We start from the raw sequence: 22,034 nt of genomic DNA, 5'->3' as shown, positions 1-22,034 counted from the left end.
CACTCTGACTCTGACTTGAGTATGCATGTTGTACTTAAATAGAGCGCAAAAATATGAATTTGCATTCCGCATAATTACCCTTAATTTTGCTGAAATTTTGTGTAATTACGTGAAAGCATGTTACTCGAATTGTGCACACCCTTACTCTCGATATCACACATTAGGATCTTCTCAGGTCACTATTAAGGGCAAGGCAGAGTGAATGAGATTAGCTTTTGAAATAAAATGTATGACTCAATATGACATTCACAGGTCACAATACAAAACAATCTAACTCACCTCTCTTTTGGTCACTATCATCCAGTAGAAATGACGTGACAATTCACATGCAATTCAATATAATCGTTCTTACAACTGAAGGACTGAACTTTGTAATATTTGTCGACTGAGCATAATTTTATGACCATATGATGGCTCCCATAAATAATTTAAGAGCCGAAACACTGTTATAGCAATAACATGCACACAAGTGGATGTTCCTAAATATTCCTATATATAAGTTGTAAAAACTTTAATTCGTTGATGTAATGTTTTTATATACTAAAATCTAATAATTCACTACATTCCCATCATGAATTATTAAGTATACACCCTATGATTTTAAGTCCATGAATGACGGTAAAACTTTTTTAATGAGGAACTTCTCCAGGAATATGGATTTTCTTCATAGCTGAACTAAGTCACTTGTTAACTTACATTTTGGGGGGACTAATTCATTAAAACTCATATCTTTCTATTTTATTGTGTTCTTTAAAAGTTACATATTGTTAGATTATTTCACCTTCGACAGACACAAACTATAGACAATTAGTGCCACAGATAATTGGTAGAAATCTAATATATCCCTTGAAGCCAAGAGAATCATAAAGGAACTTTTTTCAGACAGAGTAAACACATCTCTCCAAATAAGGAATTGGGACAGGTACCTTTGCTGCAAACCTAAAAACTTCCAGTCAGTGGCACCTGGGAGGTGCCTTTGGGATTCCTATATAACTGCGCCACCCAATTCACATGGCAAATTTACATTCATAAATGATGAATTTGGACCCTTGTTCAGCTACAATTTGAAATTTGGGAAGTGAGAGGTACAAATCTGTGGAAAGAAAATTTAGACCTCAAAGAAAGATTATTATACTTATGTCAAAGAAGGCCTTTGAATCCTGGAATTTACATATTTATGCCAGAGGAAAAACCGAAGTATTATTTTGGTTGAACTAGAGGGGAAATTGGACGTTTCACCTCACTTGGTTTGGGATATAATTTGCCTGTCCTTAGAAATAGAACTGAAGTTAACATTTCCCTATTTTTGATTTATTTTTTAATTAATACTCATGTTTACTTAGGATGCAACTTTGTAATGTTTTACATAAAATTTGAATGTGACTTTGAAAGAAGAGGAGAGGTTTCAGAAAGACTGTAACTGATCTGTTCCTCCCAAAACTACTGATGCTTTCAAAATCCCCTTGAGCATGAAGGGCTGCAGTTAGCTCCCTAATGATATGTCGGAAAGGGTTCATAGGTGTTGTCAAATGGCTCTGTTCATTGTCCACACAATGATCTCATGCGGAGTCCGACAGGAATCCGCTCTTAGTCCCACATTATTTAACCTTTACATGCAACCATTGGCCAAACTAGTTCAGGAATTTGACTTATCAATCGTATTTTACGCAGATGATACACAACTTGTAGTATCAGTGACGGAGTCCAATTACAGCCAATTGGTTCCCTGCATGAAAAAGTAGCCATATGGATGGCCAGATGTAGCTGAAAGTTGAATGGCTATAAAACTGAACTGATGTTCCAGGGGAAATATTCTGTGCCCCATACTACTGTCAGTTGGCCACAAGAACTTGGCAGTCCCCTGACCCTTAAAGGATCCATAACAAATTTGGGAATTTGGTAGGACCACAATCTCTCCATGGAAATACAAGCAAGGAAACTGGCAGCCACCTGCTTTGGGACTAAAGTAACTCCCTCTATCTGGGTTCCCCTAAATATGTTTTGAACAGACTACAGGTGGTCCAAAATCCGGCAGCTGGGATACTCCGAAGTATACCCAGACAAGAATCAGCGAAAGCCTCACTGAAAATGCTTCATTGGCTGCCGAACCAAGCCAGGATCAAATTCATATCTTTATGTCTTGCCCACAAAGCCATGAACTGCAAGGGCCCAGCCCTACTTGGAACACTCATCACCCCCTACATGCCCAAAAGGTCTATTAGATCATCCTCAGACCTGCTCATGAAGACGACAAGGATAAAAAGATCCAGATGGACAGGAATTTCTTTTTCGCAGCTGGTCCCAAGGCTGTGGAACTCCTTGCTCAAAGAAAAAAGACTGCTAAGAGATGAACTAAGTTTCAGAAAAAAACTAAAAATGTGGCTCTTCCCCTGATGATCTATTAATCCCCTCACACATCACCGCTTCTCCGCAGCGCTGGGAAGCCCTTGGGCAGCTATGCGCTTGATAAATACAAAAACATAAACACACACAAATAAGTGACAAGACACCTGGATATTAAAAACTACTTTAAATAAAATCCCAGGCATATCTACCATCACCCAAACGAAGCCCGCTAGATCTTATTGATTGATGTTTGTGATCTTATACAGTCTGGACATGGCTCGGAGGCATCAGAGCATTTTACAAGAGAACAGTTACCAAACAATCCCAGCAGGAGGTCATTAGAGATACAACGTAGGTAGAATTAAAAGCAGGCAATCAAGAGCAAGTGGGAGACATGCTGTACTCGACTACAGTCCCCAAACAATAAGCGCATGAGTACATTTGAGATACAACATTGGAAAAATGAAAGCAGACATTTTAGAGTGAGATGAAGCAAAATACATTTTACCAAAGTATCCTTCAAAGAGAAGAGCTTTGAGATATGTTTTGAAGATAGCATGGCACTTTCGCTCCCAAAACCAGTGTTCTGCCTAAACAACCCTTCCAGAACAACCACAGTAGTCTAGTGGAATTCCATGCAGCAGCAAATAGGTTGCTGCCTCACAAGCCATAACACAGTCCCTAAGCCTATACAGCCTGAAACAAGACTAACAATCTGTCCAATGGAAGGGGAGTGGGTACCTGTAGTAAAACCCATACAACCACCCTGTTAACAGTATAATAGACTTACCAACCCCTGCTATTTTCTTAGGGCTTACCTTGTGGGAACGTTGAAGCAGGCTTTCTGCTGTGTTGCGGTCACAGTTTCCTCCGTACCACAGTTTTCCCAAAACTCCAGGACCCTGGAAAACAAGATGGAGAGAGAGTCCAGGCCAGATTGGGGAACACCTCCATACCCTGATGTTACCTGAAACTCTAGCTCTAGAGGTCCAATAGCTACTGTATCCTGACTTTTGTATGTGCTTTAAAGATTTTGTTGTGCAAAGCCTAACAAAGCAATTGAATTACGACTAAACACCTTACTACTGCAAGGCACAATTTTCAATGTAATAGACAACAGTTGCCTTAAAGGCAGAAAGGGTGATATAAATTAAAAACAATGTAAGAAGTGTTGGCCGATGAGGAGTGATTCATAAGGCACTTTTATAAGCACTTCAAAGTCTACTCCCACAGGTTTTCTATTAAGCTTGCAGACTTTTAGGGAATTTGCAAAAAGACCTGGAAATCCACAACAGTCAGCAGACAGACCAGCCAGGAATATTTGGAGGGGCATGGCCCGAGCAAGGACACCAACATAAGAGTGGTTAAGTGGATGGGAAAATAAGCATTCTTGTTGAATTGTTTAAAAAATGTTTATATTTTGGTAAGAGCATAAAGACTGCTGGAAGCAGGACAAGCAGTGAGAGAATGTGCATACGTTATGAGATAGTGTGGGGAGGGCTCCCAAAAGGTGTTTGGTTTAGTTAGTGTACACAAGGACCTTATCTTTGTTAACCATCACAGAAACAATAGATTGCCAAGCACTCCCTTGTCAAATCACACAATGGGTTTAGAAATGCATACGGAATCGAAATTTGGAAGGGGCGGCTACAGCATTCTTATTAAATTGCATTTCAAAATGCTATGTAACGATTGTTTGCGAACATAATTTGGGTCGCAAACCATTCTTAGGTTACCAATTCCTCAAAGGTGGTTGTAAGCGATTCACAATGGTGAAGTGGTCATCTTAAGACACTTTCCCTGTTGTGAATGTAAAACAAAAGTTTAGAGTGGGAAGTGGTCCAGTGGAACTTTAAAAAACAAAATTTTAAATGCAGCATTATTTCTATCAAGACAAAAGGGCTGCATTTAAAACAAAAATAATTTGAAACGAGATCACACACATGGGTATCTGCTAACAGCAGACCACCATTCCTCTAATGGCCATCCATTGGAGTGAGTCACAATTTGCTACCTAATTCATGAAGAGTAATGGGGTGGGTTGGATTGTGCCTCACTCCAAATCCTTATTGTGCGAAGTAACCTATTAATACATAGGTTGGTTCACCAAATAATGTAGTTGCCGCAACAATATATGTTGCACGTTATGTAAATCTGGCCCTAAGTTTCTGGTATGAATTGCTAATAATAATTGCATCGTAAATGTCCTTTGCAGAGGGTTATACAAATAACAGATTTCTATTATTATCACTCTTCTTTTTGTTATTGGTTCAAAGAGCTAAGAAAACTGTCACTTCCCCCCCCCCCCCTTAGCTCTTAACGCAACATAAGAAAGATCATTGGCAGGGTATTTTACAATGCTCACTGTTTTTCCTTGGGGGTCTTTCTCCTTGGGGGTGAAATAAGTATATTTGCAGCAGCAGAAAACAAATAGGCCTGATGCAATGGCCTAAAGTCTGCAGCTCTGTGGAGATGTGGTCAGGACTGCCAACTGGCTTCAAAATGGGCGGCTGACTTCATTCAGTTGTGCCTTTTTAGCCAACACCTTTTTGGTACTCTGGGATTTGAAAACTCGCTTTTCAAACAATGTATGAGTTGCATATTGTAAAGTGTTGTTGGCTATAAGGTGGTCTTGCCTAAGATGTCAACGGTGACAGTTGACAGGTATTTGTGATTAAGTGTGATATAGATAGACTATCTTATTCCAATTAGACAACGTCTATCCATTTGACGAACTCATCTGATAGAGGGCACAGGTTTGACTTTTGACTTGTGCACTCTCTGTGTTATGTTTGAGTGGTCTTAGGTAACTCACCTATGTACGAGAAAGTCAGAAAGTTTAAAGTGATCCCTTTGTTGCGATTGTGCATCTACAGTACTTTAAATTTAAAATGTTTCCTCCTCTGCTTTGTGTTGTTTTTCCTCCCATGTGTCTAGCATTGTGTTCAAATGATTGGGCTATGTTTAAACCCTGCAGCCCCTAGCTTCCTCCCTGCCTTAAGCTGATTACCTCCACCCCGAGGGCTGGTCTCTTAATGTCTCTATTGACCTGCTGGTGGAGTAGTTGAGCCTGCTAAAGTGCAGATCAGCCCCTCCTTTCTCTCACTGGTAAATGTTGCTCAGCTTACTTATTCTATCTCTCCCATCAATGTGTCCATGAATGCATGCAAATAGAAAGAAGAAGGATAAAAGTGTCTGTCTGTGGTGTGTTCCCTGTTGGTACCTGATAGACGTGAGGGCTTGAGCCAACGTTTGGTTCCCTTCCATCGCTGTTCTCTTATTCTCCAAGCCCCTCCCCACTCCACCCTGTGTGAACTCCATACACTACTGTTTTGGTGGTTGATTCTATGTCACACGTGGATAAACTCCTTTTTTAAACAGCCCTTTCAATGGATTACTTTTTTGTTTCTCCTGAGTGAATATTACATATCACTCTTTTGACAGCTCTCAGAATGGGTTTTGTGCCGGTCACAGCACCAAAACCGCCCCAGTAGAGCCCACTGACTGACCAGTCAAGAGATCTGGGTAAATCCATCGTTCTTTTGCCCACTACGCCACCCCAGTTTGGACCCAGCCATATGCAAATCAGTCTTGACCCTGTGCCTCATGGGAACAGTCCAGACCGAACTGCCAAGCCAGGTCCTCCCTAGACTGGAAACAAGCATCCTGGGACCCGTTTTGGGGTATGTCACCCTTCATCAGCCAGGCTAGCTTGAATCCAGTGGCACAGTGAGCAAGGGACCCACGTCTAGGCATACCCGCCCCACTTAGGGTGAAAAGTGTAACTGTAGCAAATGATGGACAGAATGCTGAATGATTCAGGCATTCTCCCCCAGTCAAGAGATCTAAGTTAAATCCATTGTTCTTTTGCCCACTACGCAGTTCGGGCTGGACTGTTCCCATTGGGCACATGGTCAAGACTGATTTGCATATGGCTGGGTTCAAACTGGAATGGCATGCTGAGCAAAAAAACGATGGATTTAGGCCCAGATCTCTCTACTGGGGTGAAGATAAGACATTGTTCTGAATTCTGTCCATCAATTGTTGTTTTTGCATTTGTCACCCCGAGTGGATGGGGTATGCCCAGATGTGGGTCCCGTGCTCTCCATGCCACTGGAGTCAAGTTATCCTGGCTGATGAGGGGTGAAACCCCGAAACTGGTCCTAGGAGGCATGTTTCCAGTCCAGGGAGGACCTGGCCTGGCAGTTCGGGCTGGACTGTTCCCATTGAGCACAGGGTCAAGACTGATTTGCATATGGCTGGGTTCAAACTGGAATGGCATGGTGAGCAAAAAAACGATGGCTTTAGGCCCAGATCTCTGTACTGGGGTGAATGTATGACATTGTTCTGCATTCTATCCATCAATTGTTGTTTTTGCATTTGTCACCCCGAGTGGCACGGGTATGCCCAAACGTGGGTCCCGTGCTCTCCATGCCACTGGAGTCAAGCTATCCTGGCTGATGAGGTGAAACTGTGAAACCAGTCCTAGGATGCTTGTTTCCAGTTCAGGGAGGACCTGGCCTGGCAGTTCGGGCTGGACTGTTCCCATTAGGCACAGGGTCAAGACTGATTTGCATATGGCTGGGTTCAAACTGGAATGGCATGGTGAGCAACAAAACAATGGATTTAGGCCCAGATCTCTGTACTGGGGTGAATGTATAACATTTCTCTGCATTCTTTGCATCAATTGTTTTTGCATTTGTCACCCTGAGTGGGATGAGTATGCCCAGACGTGGGTCCCATGCTCTCCATGCCACTGGAGTTAAGCTATCCTGGATGATGGGGGGTGAAACCCTGAAACCGGTCCTAGGATGCTTGTTTCCAGTCCAGGGATGACCTGGCCTGTCAGTTCGGGCTGGACTGTTCCCATTGGGTACAGGGTCAAGACTGATTTGCATATGGATGGGTTCAAACTGGAATGGCATGGTGAGCAAAAAAACAATGGATTTAGGCCCAGATCTCTGTACTGGGGTGGATATATGACATTGTTCTGCATTCTGTCCATCAATTGTTGTTTTTGCATTTGTCACCCCGAGTGGGACGGCCATGCCCAGACGTGGGTCCCGTGTTCTCCATGCCACTGGAGTCAAGCTATCTGGCTGATGAGGGGTGAAACCCCAAAACTGGTCCAATGATGCTTGTTTCCAGTCCAGGGAGGACCTGGCCTGGTAGTCCGGGCTGGGCTACTGCAACGCTCAGTACCTTAACGTCAACACAGTATCCCTGAACAAGCTTCAGGTGGTACGGAACTCAGCAGCAAGGCTGATTCTTAACATCACGAAGTATCAGTCAGCCAGGAAAGGGATTAGAGTCTTGATTGGCTCCCCATCAGGAAGCGCATTTCCTTCAAGGTCCTGAATGTGGTATATTGGCTCCCAATCAGGAAGCGCATTTCCTTCAAGGTCCTGAATATAGTATATAAGGCTATGCATAGCAAAGGCTCATCACATTTGAAAAACTATGTTTCAGTGGTACACTCCGGGGAGGAATTTGAGATCCTCCTCACAGAAAAACTGGTTTCTCCTAGATTTCACAGGTCCAGATGGGGCGGTTGTTCCTTCTCTGTAGCAACCATCAAACTTTGGAACTCCTTGCCCCCTTTCATCTCCAAGACGGACTCTCTTCCGATCTTTAGAAAACTTTTGAAAACTTGGCTATTTGCTTCTGTAGCTGGGTGTTGGCATTTCTCCTTCCTCCCCTGTCCGCTCAGCGCCTTGACACCCTCAGGTATTAGTGCATTTTATCAATATTATCCTATCCTATGTTTCAACAGCACCTCCGATTAGTTGCTCTTCTGTTTCTCCCTAATGCTTCGAGACAGACTTCACATAATACATTGAAAACTCCAATCACTGTATGAAGGCCCGTGCCTAATTTCTTCATAACCATTGAGTTGAGACACATCTTGTCATCTATGATAAGAAACAACATAACTGCTCAACTATAATAAGTTACAACAGTTGAGTTCAGAAATTAGAATGCCTGTTGCCAGCAGCCAGGACAAAGGGCAGTTTAACCAATAAAAATAGGAGCAGGCGATTACTTTTGATATATTTTTCTAAAAAGAAAAGGTGAGCAGCAATGAAGAGATATTCATGCCAAGGTGTTCATGTTTTTTCCACACTGTAAATCATTGAAAGAAAGTTAGAATCCCTACAAGTTTCTACACAATCTGATCGGCAGCCTTTTTAACCCGACTTGCTTTAAACTGGTTCTATTATATTTAAAAAAAATTAGTACGTGCATTTCATGTGCTTAATTTCACACCACAATTTTTGCTTTTATACTTCTTATCTGTAATGAACATGAAAGAGCAAGACACCAAGGCCCAGATAGCCAAACATTTTGTGCTGGTTTTGTCACAAAAGGGACGCAAACCTGTGCAACTTCTATATTTTTAATTTACTTTCCAGCGCAAAACTTGAGTTTCCTCAAAGAAACGCAAAGAAGCCCTTAGCTTTGCATTACTCAGCAAAGGGGATGTTGCATGGGTTGCAGGCATTAAAAATGAGAAATACGTTTATTACGCCTATCTGTTCTCACTTTGCATGTGTGCTGCATTGCAAAGGGGGCATTGCATGGTTTGTATATGTCCGTTCTCATGCAACCACCCATGTTTTTTTATGTAAAACCCTATCTACAAACAACAGTGGGCAGGGTTTTGTGACAAAAATAACGCCACTTTCAAGCAGGTGTTAAAGGGGAGAAGTGCTTTTATTTCTTCTAATGTTTCCCACTTTGCATGTGTGCTGCACTGCAGAGCATACATCCGAAGTGGGAAAAGTTTTAATGTTAGTCTAAGCATTGTATTTTTACTGAAAAGGTGCCCTTCCAGTACAAAACATATGCAAGACTCATGCAGACATCCTTGCACAATGGTGCAAATGTGCGTGCAAGGCACTCAGCAGCCTGATTGTGCGTTGGCACTAGGGAGAGAAGAGGAGAGTCCGGTCTCTCAGTAGATATGGCGCTTTTCTCCTCTCTCCTTGTCACGCGACACAGCGTAGCAACTGTGGTTGCTGTGCTGCATTTTGTAACATTTTTGATTATCTGAGTTCAAGGTATTAAGATGTTTGTAGGAAAGGGGCTGTTATACTTGTCCTTCAACTTTGCTCCTATATTTGGTCTGGGAACTCCTTGGTGACTTGCAATGTTTTTATTATGTACGGCAGGGGAAACTTTATGCCATTTTTAAAACTACTTGGTGATTTCCCTTCAAAGTACGTATTGTCTGTGATTGGTAGTTGGTGAGCACCGTATACCATAATCAACCCTTCTGATGCATATCAACAGTGGATTCCATCTATAGTGTAGGAAGGTGCGACTGAGTCCTTCTCACACCCTCTGCAACACTTATGAGCAGCTACACTCCATGTGACATGTAACCACTATGTCATCATATTTTTAATTACTTTTTTATATTATTTAATGTTTGCAGTTTTATAGCTCGCAAACTCAACCAGAAGTTATTGGAGTGCTTTACATGAGCACCAGTTGCAATAAACAATGTCACATTTATTTATTTATTTTAGGCACAGAGAGATTTGCCCGGAATCACAGGATGTTGAGCCAATGCCGAGACCCGCGTCAGCAGCACATCCTCTCCTATCATACCTCATTCTCTTCACCTAATATGTCCAGTAACGGCCAGACTACACAACCACACTTTCAACCATGCATCAAGCAGTTGATTCCATTCGCGTGCTTCAATATCCTTGTCACTGGTATGAAGCTGTATATAACTATTGAAACCAGACCATTCAGAAACGTGATTTAGACCTTGCAAGGGACAGGCTCCTGCTACATAAAAACAGTATAATTCAATACAATTGTTTTCCAAAGTCCAATCTACATTTTATGAATTCTAACATTGTGTCCCAAACCCTGATGATTTTTGTGATTTAATTTATCTTGTTTCTAGGTCCATTTATATTTAATGATCCCAGCATTGCCTTTTTAATTCAAATCTGCAATTCATGCATTCCTGAAAGTGATTCACAGGCACACTGCATTTTAATTTCTATCTACAATACCAATATGAACTTCTCATGCTAACTTTAGTCCAGATTGCATGTATTATACTTATGAATTGTACAGTTCCCAGCCGCTTATTAGGACACACATCATCAAGGTATGAAATCTGAGTGTTTAAATGGAAGAGGAAAACTGTTTTGTGCATTGTCATAAAAAGAATTCCAAGCTTTTTTCTTAAGAATGGTTTATTCTTAACTGGAGCACCATTTAGCTTACATTCTTTGTTTCTCCTGAGGCAATAAATACCTGGATGGTACTGAGCATTTCTTAAAAAATCTTGTCATCTCCCCATGCCAAGAACATTTGGGGTGGCCAAGCAAAATGGGGGTGCCGGGCCCTGCTGCCTTCCCCTCCTTCCGTCCCGCCCCCTCCCCCCTGTGGCTACGGCCCTGAGACAGACCTTCTGCCAAAGTAAGTATAAGGTAAATTGGCAATGTACCTAACTATTGCTTTATTTTTTCACCTGAGGAAACATATCTTTTTCAGCATGTGTTGTAACATTTTCCTTTGCTGTGAAGAAACCTGTACACATCCATGAAATGTAAAGGTGAATCCTTTCCAGTCCCACCCTGGAAAAAGAACCATTACAGACATGCAACTCACAGGACTTGAGTCATGTAAAAAGTGTGAAACTTTGGGAAGCCTCACGGTCCCACCTGAATACAGTTTTACACTTTTTATTAATTCACAAAACATTCTAAGAGCACAACTGGGTCCCAGCGATAATCACGTATGCGTAATTATGCAATTATGCGTAATACTTAGAAGGTATCCTGAATTTCATTTTTTTGGCAAGTGCCGAGATTTGATATTTGAACAATGCATACTCGTAACCAATTGCACACTGTCAAATGCAGCGTCTTTGTCCAATGGAACATCTTTTTGGTCTCTGTTTTTTTTCCCTGGAGTAAAACAATTCGCCCTGTGAATCAACCCTTATTCCTACCTCGCCAAGAGCTTTGGAAGGGCCCCATTTCCACACTGCAAGGGATTTACTCCTGCCCTTGCCAGAAGCAAACATCCATTTACAGAGTGGCAGAGAGTTGGAATGCAATTTGCAAGTGGTCACAAACTAAAATGTTTCCGCGTGTTAATAAACTTTCAGCGCTATTGTAGGGTTACATTAGGCTGGAGTAACTGGATTTACAACTTTTATGTCCTCTTTTGTGACTTCAGTTGTAAATTCTGCAATTTGTGCTCATAAAACTACTTTGCGAGAGAAAAAGGGCTTTCTGACTGTGGATGGTAAGGGGCCTATTTTCGAGCCGGTTTGCGTCGCATTTGCACCACGCAACATGTTACATGTGCAACAAAATTCTTAAGGGAGATTTCTGAAGCTACGCAAGGCGGCTTTGCGTGGCCCTGAGTGGCTCCAAAAATCTGGAGTAAAATCGTTGCGCTGCCTTACTCTGCGCAAGGGAGGCGTTCCATGGGCGTTGCATCGGTATTCCCATGCAACTCCTATGGTTTTTGATGTATTTCCAGATTTACTAGAACTGGTAAACCTGGGAATGTGCATAGAGGATATGCCTTCCCAGCAGAGGCGTAACGAGGAGGAATATCTTTGTTTCTCCTCATTCCCTCCTCTTGCCTATGTGTGCTGCATTCTGAAGCACACATACAAAGAGGAACATGCCTTTTGGGATTGTGGCAAGGTGCCCCTTCCTAAACAAAAACAATCCTGCATGCAACATGCAAGGGTACCTGCGTTGGCGCTAGGCTGCCTAAAGGGCGCCAGTGCAGGGGAGAAGGCAGGAATGCACCATATTGGATAAATACGGCACATTAATGCCCTTTTCCTGTCACGCAACGCAGCAAGGTGAGTTGCTGCACTGCACTGCATGACATTTTTGTAAATAGGCCCTTAAGTGCTACCAGGGTGGGACAGAACTTCAAAAATGTTTGTCGATAACTATAACCCTTAGAGCACGTGATTGGTCCATATATGTTGCATGTCTACCCTACCACCTGTCACCCTTCCTTTCCCACCCTTAAATTAAAATGTACGACAGTGGAAACTCCATCCAACAAGTGATTTTTTCGACCATCCCGATGCATTTTTCATATCTAAAAATGCACTTCTCCTGATTCTGTGTACTTGAGATGTGGAATTTAAATACGCGAGTTTTCGGGCACCTCAGTTACACGCAAAACATATCTGACTGCGCCCCCTTGTACACTAGTAATGCATTTTTCTGCGCAGGTGTTGTTCATGTCAAAACTGAAAGCCAAACGCTGGAGGTGTGCAGGTTACTGTTGTCGAACAGAATGTGGCAAAAGGAACAGTTTGTGTGAATTGGCAGGAATGAGTCTGCATACCTCAGTGATGAGAACACGACTACATCCTTGTTCCAAGAATCGCCTGTGTGAAGCACAAAGTATTTCCAGGGACTGGATTTGTTTTGGTACATGCTGTAGAGAAAGCGTACCACTGCCCCCCCCCCCCCCCCCTCCCTGTAGATTAGCAACAATGTCAGACTCACCTCTAATTGTAATTGAAGGATGCTTAAGAACAGGTGTTTCAGCTGCTGATGGCTGGACTTTATAAAACAATTTGTCTCGAAAATTACTTTACACAAGGGACAAGGGTATGGGCGAGGTGCAGTGCTACCTCTTTGAAAGAAGAAATGACTCATTTTGCGAGTTTAAACAGACAAAATGATAAAAAATAAAACAAAGAGCTGCTCTGGCTTACATCTCAAATAATCCATGTGTGTCCTGCTTCAGGCATGACCTTGGCAAGGATGAGTGGTGTTATCAAAAATGTGATACAGCCAGACACAACTGTACCACGACTGCTGTAGAAGCAAATGCGAGACAGCTGGTGAGAATGCAGATACCCCGCCTGTGTGCACTCCCAGAGAGAGGCTGCGGCCTTGTCTGTCACCGGAGACAACCGAAGACAGAACAACTAGGCCCAACATCCGACTCCCAGCCGTGCCGTGACCTGTAACCCAGGCCCCTTTCCTTACCTCCATAAGGTAGGATCTCAGGGCAATACCCGACCACAGAGTCTCGCCACCCTGCCTAAATGGAGCCATGCCAGGTTTTCAGGATAGCCAAATGAGAGGATGTTGCACACAACCAATCTATTGGGAATCATTTGGATGAATCACCTAGGAGTGAGAGGTCTTTTTTGGGCTGATTTTCATCTGCCTTTACTCTAACCCTCACTGCAAAAAGAAAAAATCCTAAATCAAGGTGTGTCAGACAATAGTGGACCACAGTAAGCATCTTGCATTGTGTTTTGGGGCGCCTGGTGTTTAGAACAGTGCGCCCTCATCCACACAAGGTGGCACGCCTCATCACGGGGTCGCTCCTCGCCCTGCTCTAGTTCAGCAGTAGACAGAGGTGAACTCACACTTAATGTGGTGGTCCTACTCCAAGGGGTGCATTTTAAAAACTTACTCCTACCCTGCCTGTCACCTATTGTGCTGGTGTGCAGCAAGTACGCAAATAAGATTACAATGGCCTACGGGTAACCTACCAGCAGCTTATTCTTGTCATTCTATAGCAACATCTAAAAGAAAAGGGCGAGTTAGGCATGCACGTTTCATACCACAAAAAGCCTGACTGTAGCACTTCATCAGGTCTAGGTGGGTCTCCTGACACCAACCTTGACTATCCATCTTGTTGGGCGTCAGGTTCTGTGTCTAGCATACAAGTACTGTAGTTACTTACAGTGTTGTTGTAGTGATCTACACCTCCTGGTGCTTAAGGTGTATGACAAAATGTGCCCTTGCCTGAAACAAGTAATTCGAACAGTAAAGATAAATAAAAGGATGACCACTCAGGGTCGGTAGATCTTAATACTTCTGGTGCTTAATCAGTCTGCAGTCTATACTAACATAAAGCGAACATATCTTGCAAAACGCTAGTTGTACTTACAAAAAGGTCACCACATGGGCCGGTGTGGGGATAAAACTCATTTTGTTTTTAAAAAGAATCCAAAATCCAGAATCGTTTGCATAGTCATTGGTTATCCTGAACATCTGGTAGGGATCCAGCTGTCCGGGACCACCTTCGAACACCCTTACAGAACAGACCCTCCTCTCCTGAGTCTGCTGGTTCAATGGTAATGCAAGAACAGACAACCCTCCTCATCTCATGCCAAAAGGTTTCACCTCAAGGAGGTGGCAATTCTCGAAATACCTCATCTGAGCACACTTCACAATGCCTCACCTCGGTGGATGCTCCAGCCACGTGCTCCCGGCCTGGTGATCTGTTGGCTGCAGGAAAGCAGAGGACAGGGGCAGTTAATCAGGGCCCTCCATAAACTTCCTTTGGTATTTTGAATCTGATTCACAAGGATGTTTTCGCACCAAAATTCAAAGCAAACAAATAGCTATGAAAAGGAAAAATCTCCTCGTTGGCAGAATTGGGGCAGGTGGGATTTTACACCCAGAAATGGAATGTGTTCGAACAGAAATGTTGTGACTGTGGCTGAATTTCCGTCGGAAGGGATCTAAGTGCAAGGGGTGGTTTGTGGGCCTTCCTTGGGTGGTCCTCACACAGAAGTAGGCAAACCCTTAACAGAGAACATAAAAGTCTACTCGTGTAGCACTACGTCCCATACTCATGAATGCTTTTGTTAATTGGCTCCTCACAAATTCCCACATTTGTTGGTATTTGCCAAACATTTGCCGGTAGTTTCCCACCCTGAAAACACTTTCCAGTCTACTCCCGCCAAGGACCAGAGTTAGTGCCTGTTTAGGCTGTAGATTTGGACTAAAGTCATGGGCATGCAGAGAAAGGGCTTTTTAGACAGGGTTATTCTTCTCGCCCAGGAACAAAAATAAAGGTTTGCAAGTGTGAGTGCTCTTTAAATTCAAATTTCGGAAAATGTACAACGGTTACGATTGCATTTGCTAATATAGTTACATTGGGGAGTTCTCTTGGGAATCTGAGAGCCTCATATATCTAGAAATATAGGAAATCTCTATGAATTTCTTACAGGGTGGAAGTTTGCTCCAAACATAAGGATGATCCTAGGAGCGAAAACCTGTGATTTGTTTCCTGGGAACTGTGAATCGGGCCTTAGTGTTCAGAGATGGAATAAGCATCATGTTTCCGACTACCTTCTGCGCCTCCAACAACACAGGGATGCTGCTTTGCTCTCTCGTCAGCCACCCATGGGCTCTGTGACCCTAAGGAGACCCACGGTTGGCGAATAAAAACTGAGTCCTGTGCCATTTTAGGGGACTCTCTCAGTGGCATAGATAGACCTACTGCCACCCGGGGTGCCCCTAAGTTTGCCGCCCGGTGCAGGTAAGAGCAGTGGGGGGGATGGGAAGGGGTGGCAGCCGATGGATGACTTGTTCTCGGGGCGGGGGATAGTGGTGGTTGACAGGCACGACTTGCTCACCTCTGCCGCCCCCCAAAAAAGTGCCGTCCTGGGCGGGCCTCCCCCTAGCTACGCCACTGGACTCTCTGCTAATACCCTTCCTGAACACTATGCCTCTGCTAATCGTAACTTGACTAAATCCCTTCCTGGAGACAAAATATATATCTGTTACTGTAACTTGCGGTCTGATTCAGAAATCGGAAGAACTAGAACTTTTTTCCAAGGGAAGGACGACCCTTTATGGGGAGGTACTTGGGCTTCCCTTTCTGCTTAAGAAAATATTCTCGTAGGGGCTAACTATGGTCAAGCACCTAATATAAACAAGCACTGGCAAAGACAATTAGTCTGACGTTGTCTGACAGCCTTTTGGCATTGTCAATGCTTATTTTGTTGTGCCTTGGTTTTTAAAAAACATTTTTGTGTGAGTTGTTGGGTCCCTCCCTTTTTTATTCTCAAAAAGTACACGTTTGCCCTAGCAGTCACAGGCACTGAAGGGAACTACATTTTTATTTTCATCCAACCTTCTATTTGTCAAAGTATTATTTGGTATTACTTTGTGGCACGTTTCAAATGAGCAAGATCTTATAGCGAGCGTGTATATTAAATGCAGTCTCTCGGGAAGCTAGAGTCCAATGCAGTCCTGTCGGCGGAGTCGACACAAAGTAATGCCAAATAATACTTAGACACGGTTTCCTTACTTGCCGTCTTGAGAAAGCCCCAGGCCCGTGCGCTGTGAAGGGGCAAAACATGTGTTGGCTGTTAGCTATCTATGAGATCTGGTTCAATGTTTGAACCAGTATTTTGGTCTAATTATAAATAAAACAGTACTCTTCAGTTACTATTTGGCTCTATGAATTGTCATATGAAATATGAACACGATGATGTATAACTCGATTTGACCTCTAACTTTCTGTGATGCATACTCTCTAGTGGGAAAGGGTTACCGCCCACTCTTGAGGTCAATCGAGAACATTGGATACTCTACCCAATAATAAAGGATTTGTGACTTCTGAGACAAACCTCTTCGTTTGAAAACAGGTTAAAAAACCTGACAACTGTACATTAATCCTTACGCTGTCCCTATTATAGCATTTTTTAATGGCTTGAAGACAAGTTTGCACACCCAAGCTGTTAAAGGACTGGCGCAGTTAAAGTCGACTTTCTGGATGCAGTGTGGGACATATGCAGATAACGTGCATAATGGTTTTTTTTGCAAATTTCATAATTACCTGTGACTAATTATTTTGGGTAGGGGTTTAGTGTGGGAAGTTCGCCTAAGTGTTGATTCATGTATTTAATTTTCATGAATTTGGAAAAACATGTACCCAATTATGACTGGCGCGCTATAACAAGATAAGAGTTTATGACAATCCATGAATGTGATTGCTTTGCAAGGGAATTTTGTCTTCGAAAAAGGGTAACTTCTGAATGTTGCTGGTAGGGGGGCGTGGCTTGACGCTAAATGGAGCTGGCGGTCCGCGGGTAAAGCTCTCCGGCGGATTACGGAGACATCGCGCTTTTCACCCGTTTCGCGGCAATGTGAAGACGGACATGCAATTATGAATGCTGGCTGACAAAGTTGTTGTCTTTGGCGTATTTCTACTTCCTCAGCAAGTATCTTTATTTTACACACCTTGCAACGCATCGGTCGCGTTCTCCCGCGGCCGCCATTTTGAAAATTTGCTGCGATCGCGCTCTATCTCCAAATACAACAATACCTCTCTTTCAGTGTCTCCTGATGTTAATAAGACTTGTTGCACTCCTGTCCTATGCTTTTTCTCCTTTTATGGCACTGAGGTTTGTTACTACACAGCGCTCCTGTGTAAATTTTGCATGCTCTGAGGTGCTGAGGTTTGGCAGCCATTTTGAGATGCTCCCTCAGATATATTAATAGTTACAGCGCCCTGCTCTTTGTATAGCTGACTGAGAATTAGCTCCTGATGTTAATGGCTCTGTTCACTGGCTGCACTATAGGATTGTGGCACCATCGTTTGGCATTTTGAGTACTTCAGCATAACTTGCTGCTGGTGTTACCTTTGATAAGGATTTTGAGACTTTTGTATTTGAGCGGCCATTTTGCGACCTTCACCACGTCCTCTCAGGGAATACTTCTCTATATCTTTTGGAGGTTTTTTTTTCAGTCAGCGTTATATGGGCAGAATAAAGTTGACTCGTCCTCCTCCTTCCAAAAAGCACATCTTCATAAAAAATTCCAAACTTTTTACTGAATTCTCAAAATTTGAAGACTCTCTGTCATCTAACTCCCAGTGCCTTGCGACAAATATGGATTCTCCCTCTGGTGCCCCTGGGAAGTCTATCTCTAAACGCCTTAAAAAAGACCCTCCCTCACCGCCTAAGTCTGCTTCACCCGTCTCTATGGAGCTTCTGTTTGAGGAGATCAGAGCCCTTCGGCCTTTTATGGAAGAGACTAACACTAAATTGCAAACTCTCACAGATAATTGGTCTCAAATGGATGTGAGGGTTTCTGCGATTGAGAGCACTGTTGCTTCTTTAAAATAATCTTGCGTCACAGTCTCTCAACTAAATTCTCAGGTATGGATGCTTCAGAAACAGGTTGAGGATCTTACAAATCGCAATAGATGAAACAACCTACGCATTTATGGCCTGGGAGAGGGTCTTGAAGGGTCTGACCCAATCAACTTTTTCAAATCATTCCTTCCTAAGCTTCTTCATTTACCTGATGGAACTTTACTGAACATCCAAGGAGCTCATCGGTTGGGACGTCTTCCATCTCATGTTTCATCTCCACAACGACCAAGAGGAGTCATTTTATATTTCCTGGAGTACACTGATCTGTTGAAGGTTCTTTCTGCGGTCAAAGCTTCCACAAAAATTACATGGTCAGGCTCGTCTTTATTCTTCTCGCAGGACTACGCTAAAGCTACTGCAAATAGACGTAAGGCTTTCCTTGGCATGAGAGCTGATCTACGTGCCATGGGAGCTCGTAATGGCCTTTTTCATCCATGTCTTTTCAAGGTTACGTATAATAACAGAACAACAACGTACAAAGATCCGACGCGTCTGCAAAGCTTCATTAATTCTTGCAAAACGAACCTCATGGATTTTTCTGGACCCTCGACTTCTTATAATACATGATAACAGTTTTTCTTTTCACAGGTTCCTCAATTTCTGTTGCTTTTCTTATGATATCCTGATCCTTGCTAATGGGTTTTAGATTTTTTTGTCATACTTGCTGTTTCTACAAAATTCTGTTTCTCACCCAAGTTTATCTTTGTTGATGCTATTTTTATTAATATTTGATTCATTGTTTGTTCCAACCTCCTCTTTTTTTAAATCTATTTGACCTTATTCTTTCACTTGTCGCCTACACAGATTCTACAATCCCTTATCGTGGCTGTCCCCGGATTTGTGGCCTTCTCCAAGTGGTTTCATCCCCCCTCTCGTGTTTTTTGTTTTTGAGTCTTCTCTTTGTAGGTAAGTTACCTTCATGTCATATTTTTGATTTGTTGGCTGTAGTCTTTTTTGTTCTCTTTTTTGTTACAATAATTCGTATATTTTTTCTGATGGTGTCTTTTGTTTACTCATCCCTTTCCATCTTTTCAATTTTGTTGATACTAAGGTCATTACAATAGTCATTTCTCTTACCTTTTTGTCTTCTTATTACCTATCTACTTGGTCTCTTCCTTTTTTCCTTCCTATCTTCTTTTCTTATTCTTTTTCCTGGTTGCTTGATATCTTTATCCCATTTCACTCTAACATTTCATTTATTCTTTTCAATCTCTTTTCCTTCTTTCACACTTTTTATAGTTATCTTATTGAATTGGATTTATATTTGACAATTTTGGTTCATTTTCTTTCTCATTACTTATGTTATTAAAGCTGATTGCATGGAACGTTAAGGGTTTGCATTCTCCCATCAAGAGGCAGAGAGTGTTGACTAATTTGGCTAAATTAGATGCTGATATTGTTTTTTTGCAAGAAACTCATCTCTCGGCCCCAGAGTCAATAAAGTTAAAGAGGAGTTGGGTAGGAGAGGTTTTCTTTTCCCCAGGGGATGGGAGGCGTAATGGAGTAATGATACTATGCAGTAAGTCCCTTTTCATTTTCACTTATATCTCAAGAGTCAGATACTGATGGTAGATGGGCCAGTGTCAAATTATCTTTGAAGGGGATTCCTGTTTCTCTTTTAAATGTTTATGCCCCTACAGGTGGTGTACCCTCCTTTTGGCCCACGCTGGCTAAACAAATTACTTATTGTATAGACGATAATTTTATTTTAGCTGGCGACTGCAATCAAATTTTTGATCCGTTTCTTGACAGGGACTCCAAAGTCTCCTTTGTCCTTAACAAAGTACACAAATCCTTTGTGCATGCTATCTCCCAACATAAACTTTTAGATGCCTGGCGTCTTTGCAATCCGACTACTAGAGAATATACTTTTTATTCCCCTTCTCACCACATGCAGTCAAGAATTGACTATATATTTGTCTCACACAATATCTTGCAAACTCTTACAAGTGCTGAGATTGGCCCTATTTTATTGTCAGATCATGCCCCAGTTTCAATTGGCCTTGACATCCTTCCTCCGGTCGTTGGTCCTAGAAGATGGCGTTTTAATAATGCCCTCCTCTTAGATCCGAAATTTACTAATTCCTTTATTAACTTTTCCAACGAGTTCTTTGAATTAAATCAAGCCCCTTCTATGCCTCCTCTCGTGGTATGGGATGCTTTCAAGGACTCAGCAAGGAATTTCATAATAAGCTTTGTTACCTCAAAACGGAAAACTTCCCGTAAACTTACTAGAGATCTCCTTCAGGACATTAAGCGTTTGGAACATACTTATTACACCTCAGCCTCGAAAGATTGTCTCAATACCCTCATAAGTGACAAATTACAATTTAATAAAAGGTCAACGGAAGATGCCTCATTATATTTGTTAAAATCTAGTGCAACATTTTATGGGGGGAAGAATAAAGCAGGGAAAATACTGGCCAACTATTTGAACGTTAAACAAAATAAGTTAAATATTGAATCTATTTATGATACTCAATCAGTTTTAAAATTTAAAGATGCTGAGATTTTGAATGAGTTTTCCCTTTTTTATAAATCACTATACACTTATGAAATGCAACCCTCTAATATCTCGCTTTCCAATTTTTTCTCCACTATCCAGAAATCTACACACAGTATACCTGATTTTTCCTCCCTAGAGTTAGATTTAACATGTCAAGAATTATTAACAGCTCTGCAACATCTTAGAAAAGACAAAGCCCCAGGACCGGATGGTTTCACTGTAGAATTTTACCAACATTTCTCTACACTTTTATTGCCCAAGTTACACTCCCTACTTATTTCACTCAATACGCTGGGTAGTTCCTCAGGCTCTTTCTCAGAAGCATATATATGTCTCATCCCTAAACCAAACACCAAAGGAAATGATGGACGGAGTGTTGAACATTGCAAGCACTCACCCCCAGTCAACTGATCCGGGTTTAATCCATCACCGTTCTTTAGCCCACTCTGCCACCCCAGTTCAGACATGGCCATATGCAAATCAGTCTGAACCTGTACCCCCTTTATTCCCTTATATGTTCCTAGCTTATTTGTTATTACAAGTTTTTTTCTGATGCTTCATCTATATCGTTTTATTTTCTGTGCTTGTACTTACAAATCCAATTCATTTGTTCTTCTCTATTGTAATACATTTTATTGTACTGATTTGACCTTAACAATGTGAATTATGTATCGACACCTTTATTTTTTACCAATAAAGTTACCCTTTGAACTGAATGTTGCTGGTAATATGCTTCTTAAAGACTGCGAACAAATTGGCTGGTTCCAGAGATTAATGATTTGCAAGTTCCTTATACATCTTCTTGTCCTGGCCAGCTTGAGAGAGGGTCCTTCAGATTATTTTTTATTTTCACACTAGATAGGGTGCTTAACTTATACATCAGCGTATCGACATACATGACTTCGATTTGGGACAAAGCTTGATAATTGATATGGATTCCAGGTTAAGCAAGCGTTGGAGCTTGGCGTCGATTTCAGTGACATATAGCACCAACATATTTAGCAGATGCACCTGAGCGGCCAGTTGCTCTAAGTGGAAATTTAATGTGTCAATGGTGACTTGAAACATGTCTAAAAGAGAGGATCAGTGATCAATTGTTTTACTTTTATTCTGAGAGGAACAATGAACGGTGCAATTAGAGTCCTCTGAGCTTGGGTGGATTGAATATTATTTTTCTTTGATTCATTACGCTCTGGTTCCCAAGCACCACAATACATCTACGGTTAACTTACTTTTGTCAGTGCCCTCTTTGTT

At 42.1% G+C, this 22,034-nt stretch overlaps 1 protein-coding gene across 2 annotated transcripts in view; it reads right to left on the bottom strand.

The window, feature by feature from the left end:
- SH2D6 (SH2 domain containing 6) overlaps positions 1-22,034 on the bottom strand; it is a 265,219-nt gene that overhangs the window by 27,375 nt on the left and 215,810 nt on the right. For both annotated transcript variants that reach the window (XM_085633547.1, XM_085633548.1), the window contains 2 exons: positions 14,563-14,609; positions 3,165-3,248 (listed from right to left, as the gene is read on the bottom strand). In XM_085633547.1, the coding sequence (XP_085489673.1) occupies positions 3,165-3,248; positions 14,563-14,609 (131 nt within the window). The remainder of the gene's footprint in view (positions 1-3,164; positions 3,249-14,562; positions 14,610-22,034) is intronic.

The sequence above is a fragment of the Triturus cristatus genome, chromosome 11, assembly GCF_964204655.1.
Source record: "Triturus cristatus chromosome 11, aTriCri1.1, whole genome shotgun sequence".
Taxonomy (NCBI): domain Eukaryota; kingdom Metazoa; phylum Chordata; class Amphibia; order Caudata; family Salamandridae; genus Triturus; species Triturus cristatus.
The sequence above is the reverse complement of the archived record's forward strand: the minus strand, read 5'-3'. Positions and strand labels throughout refer to the sequence as shown.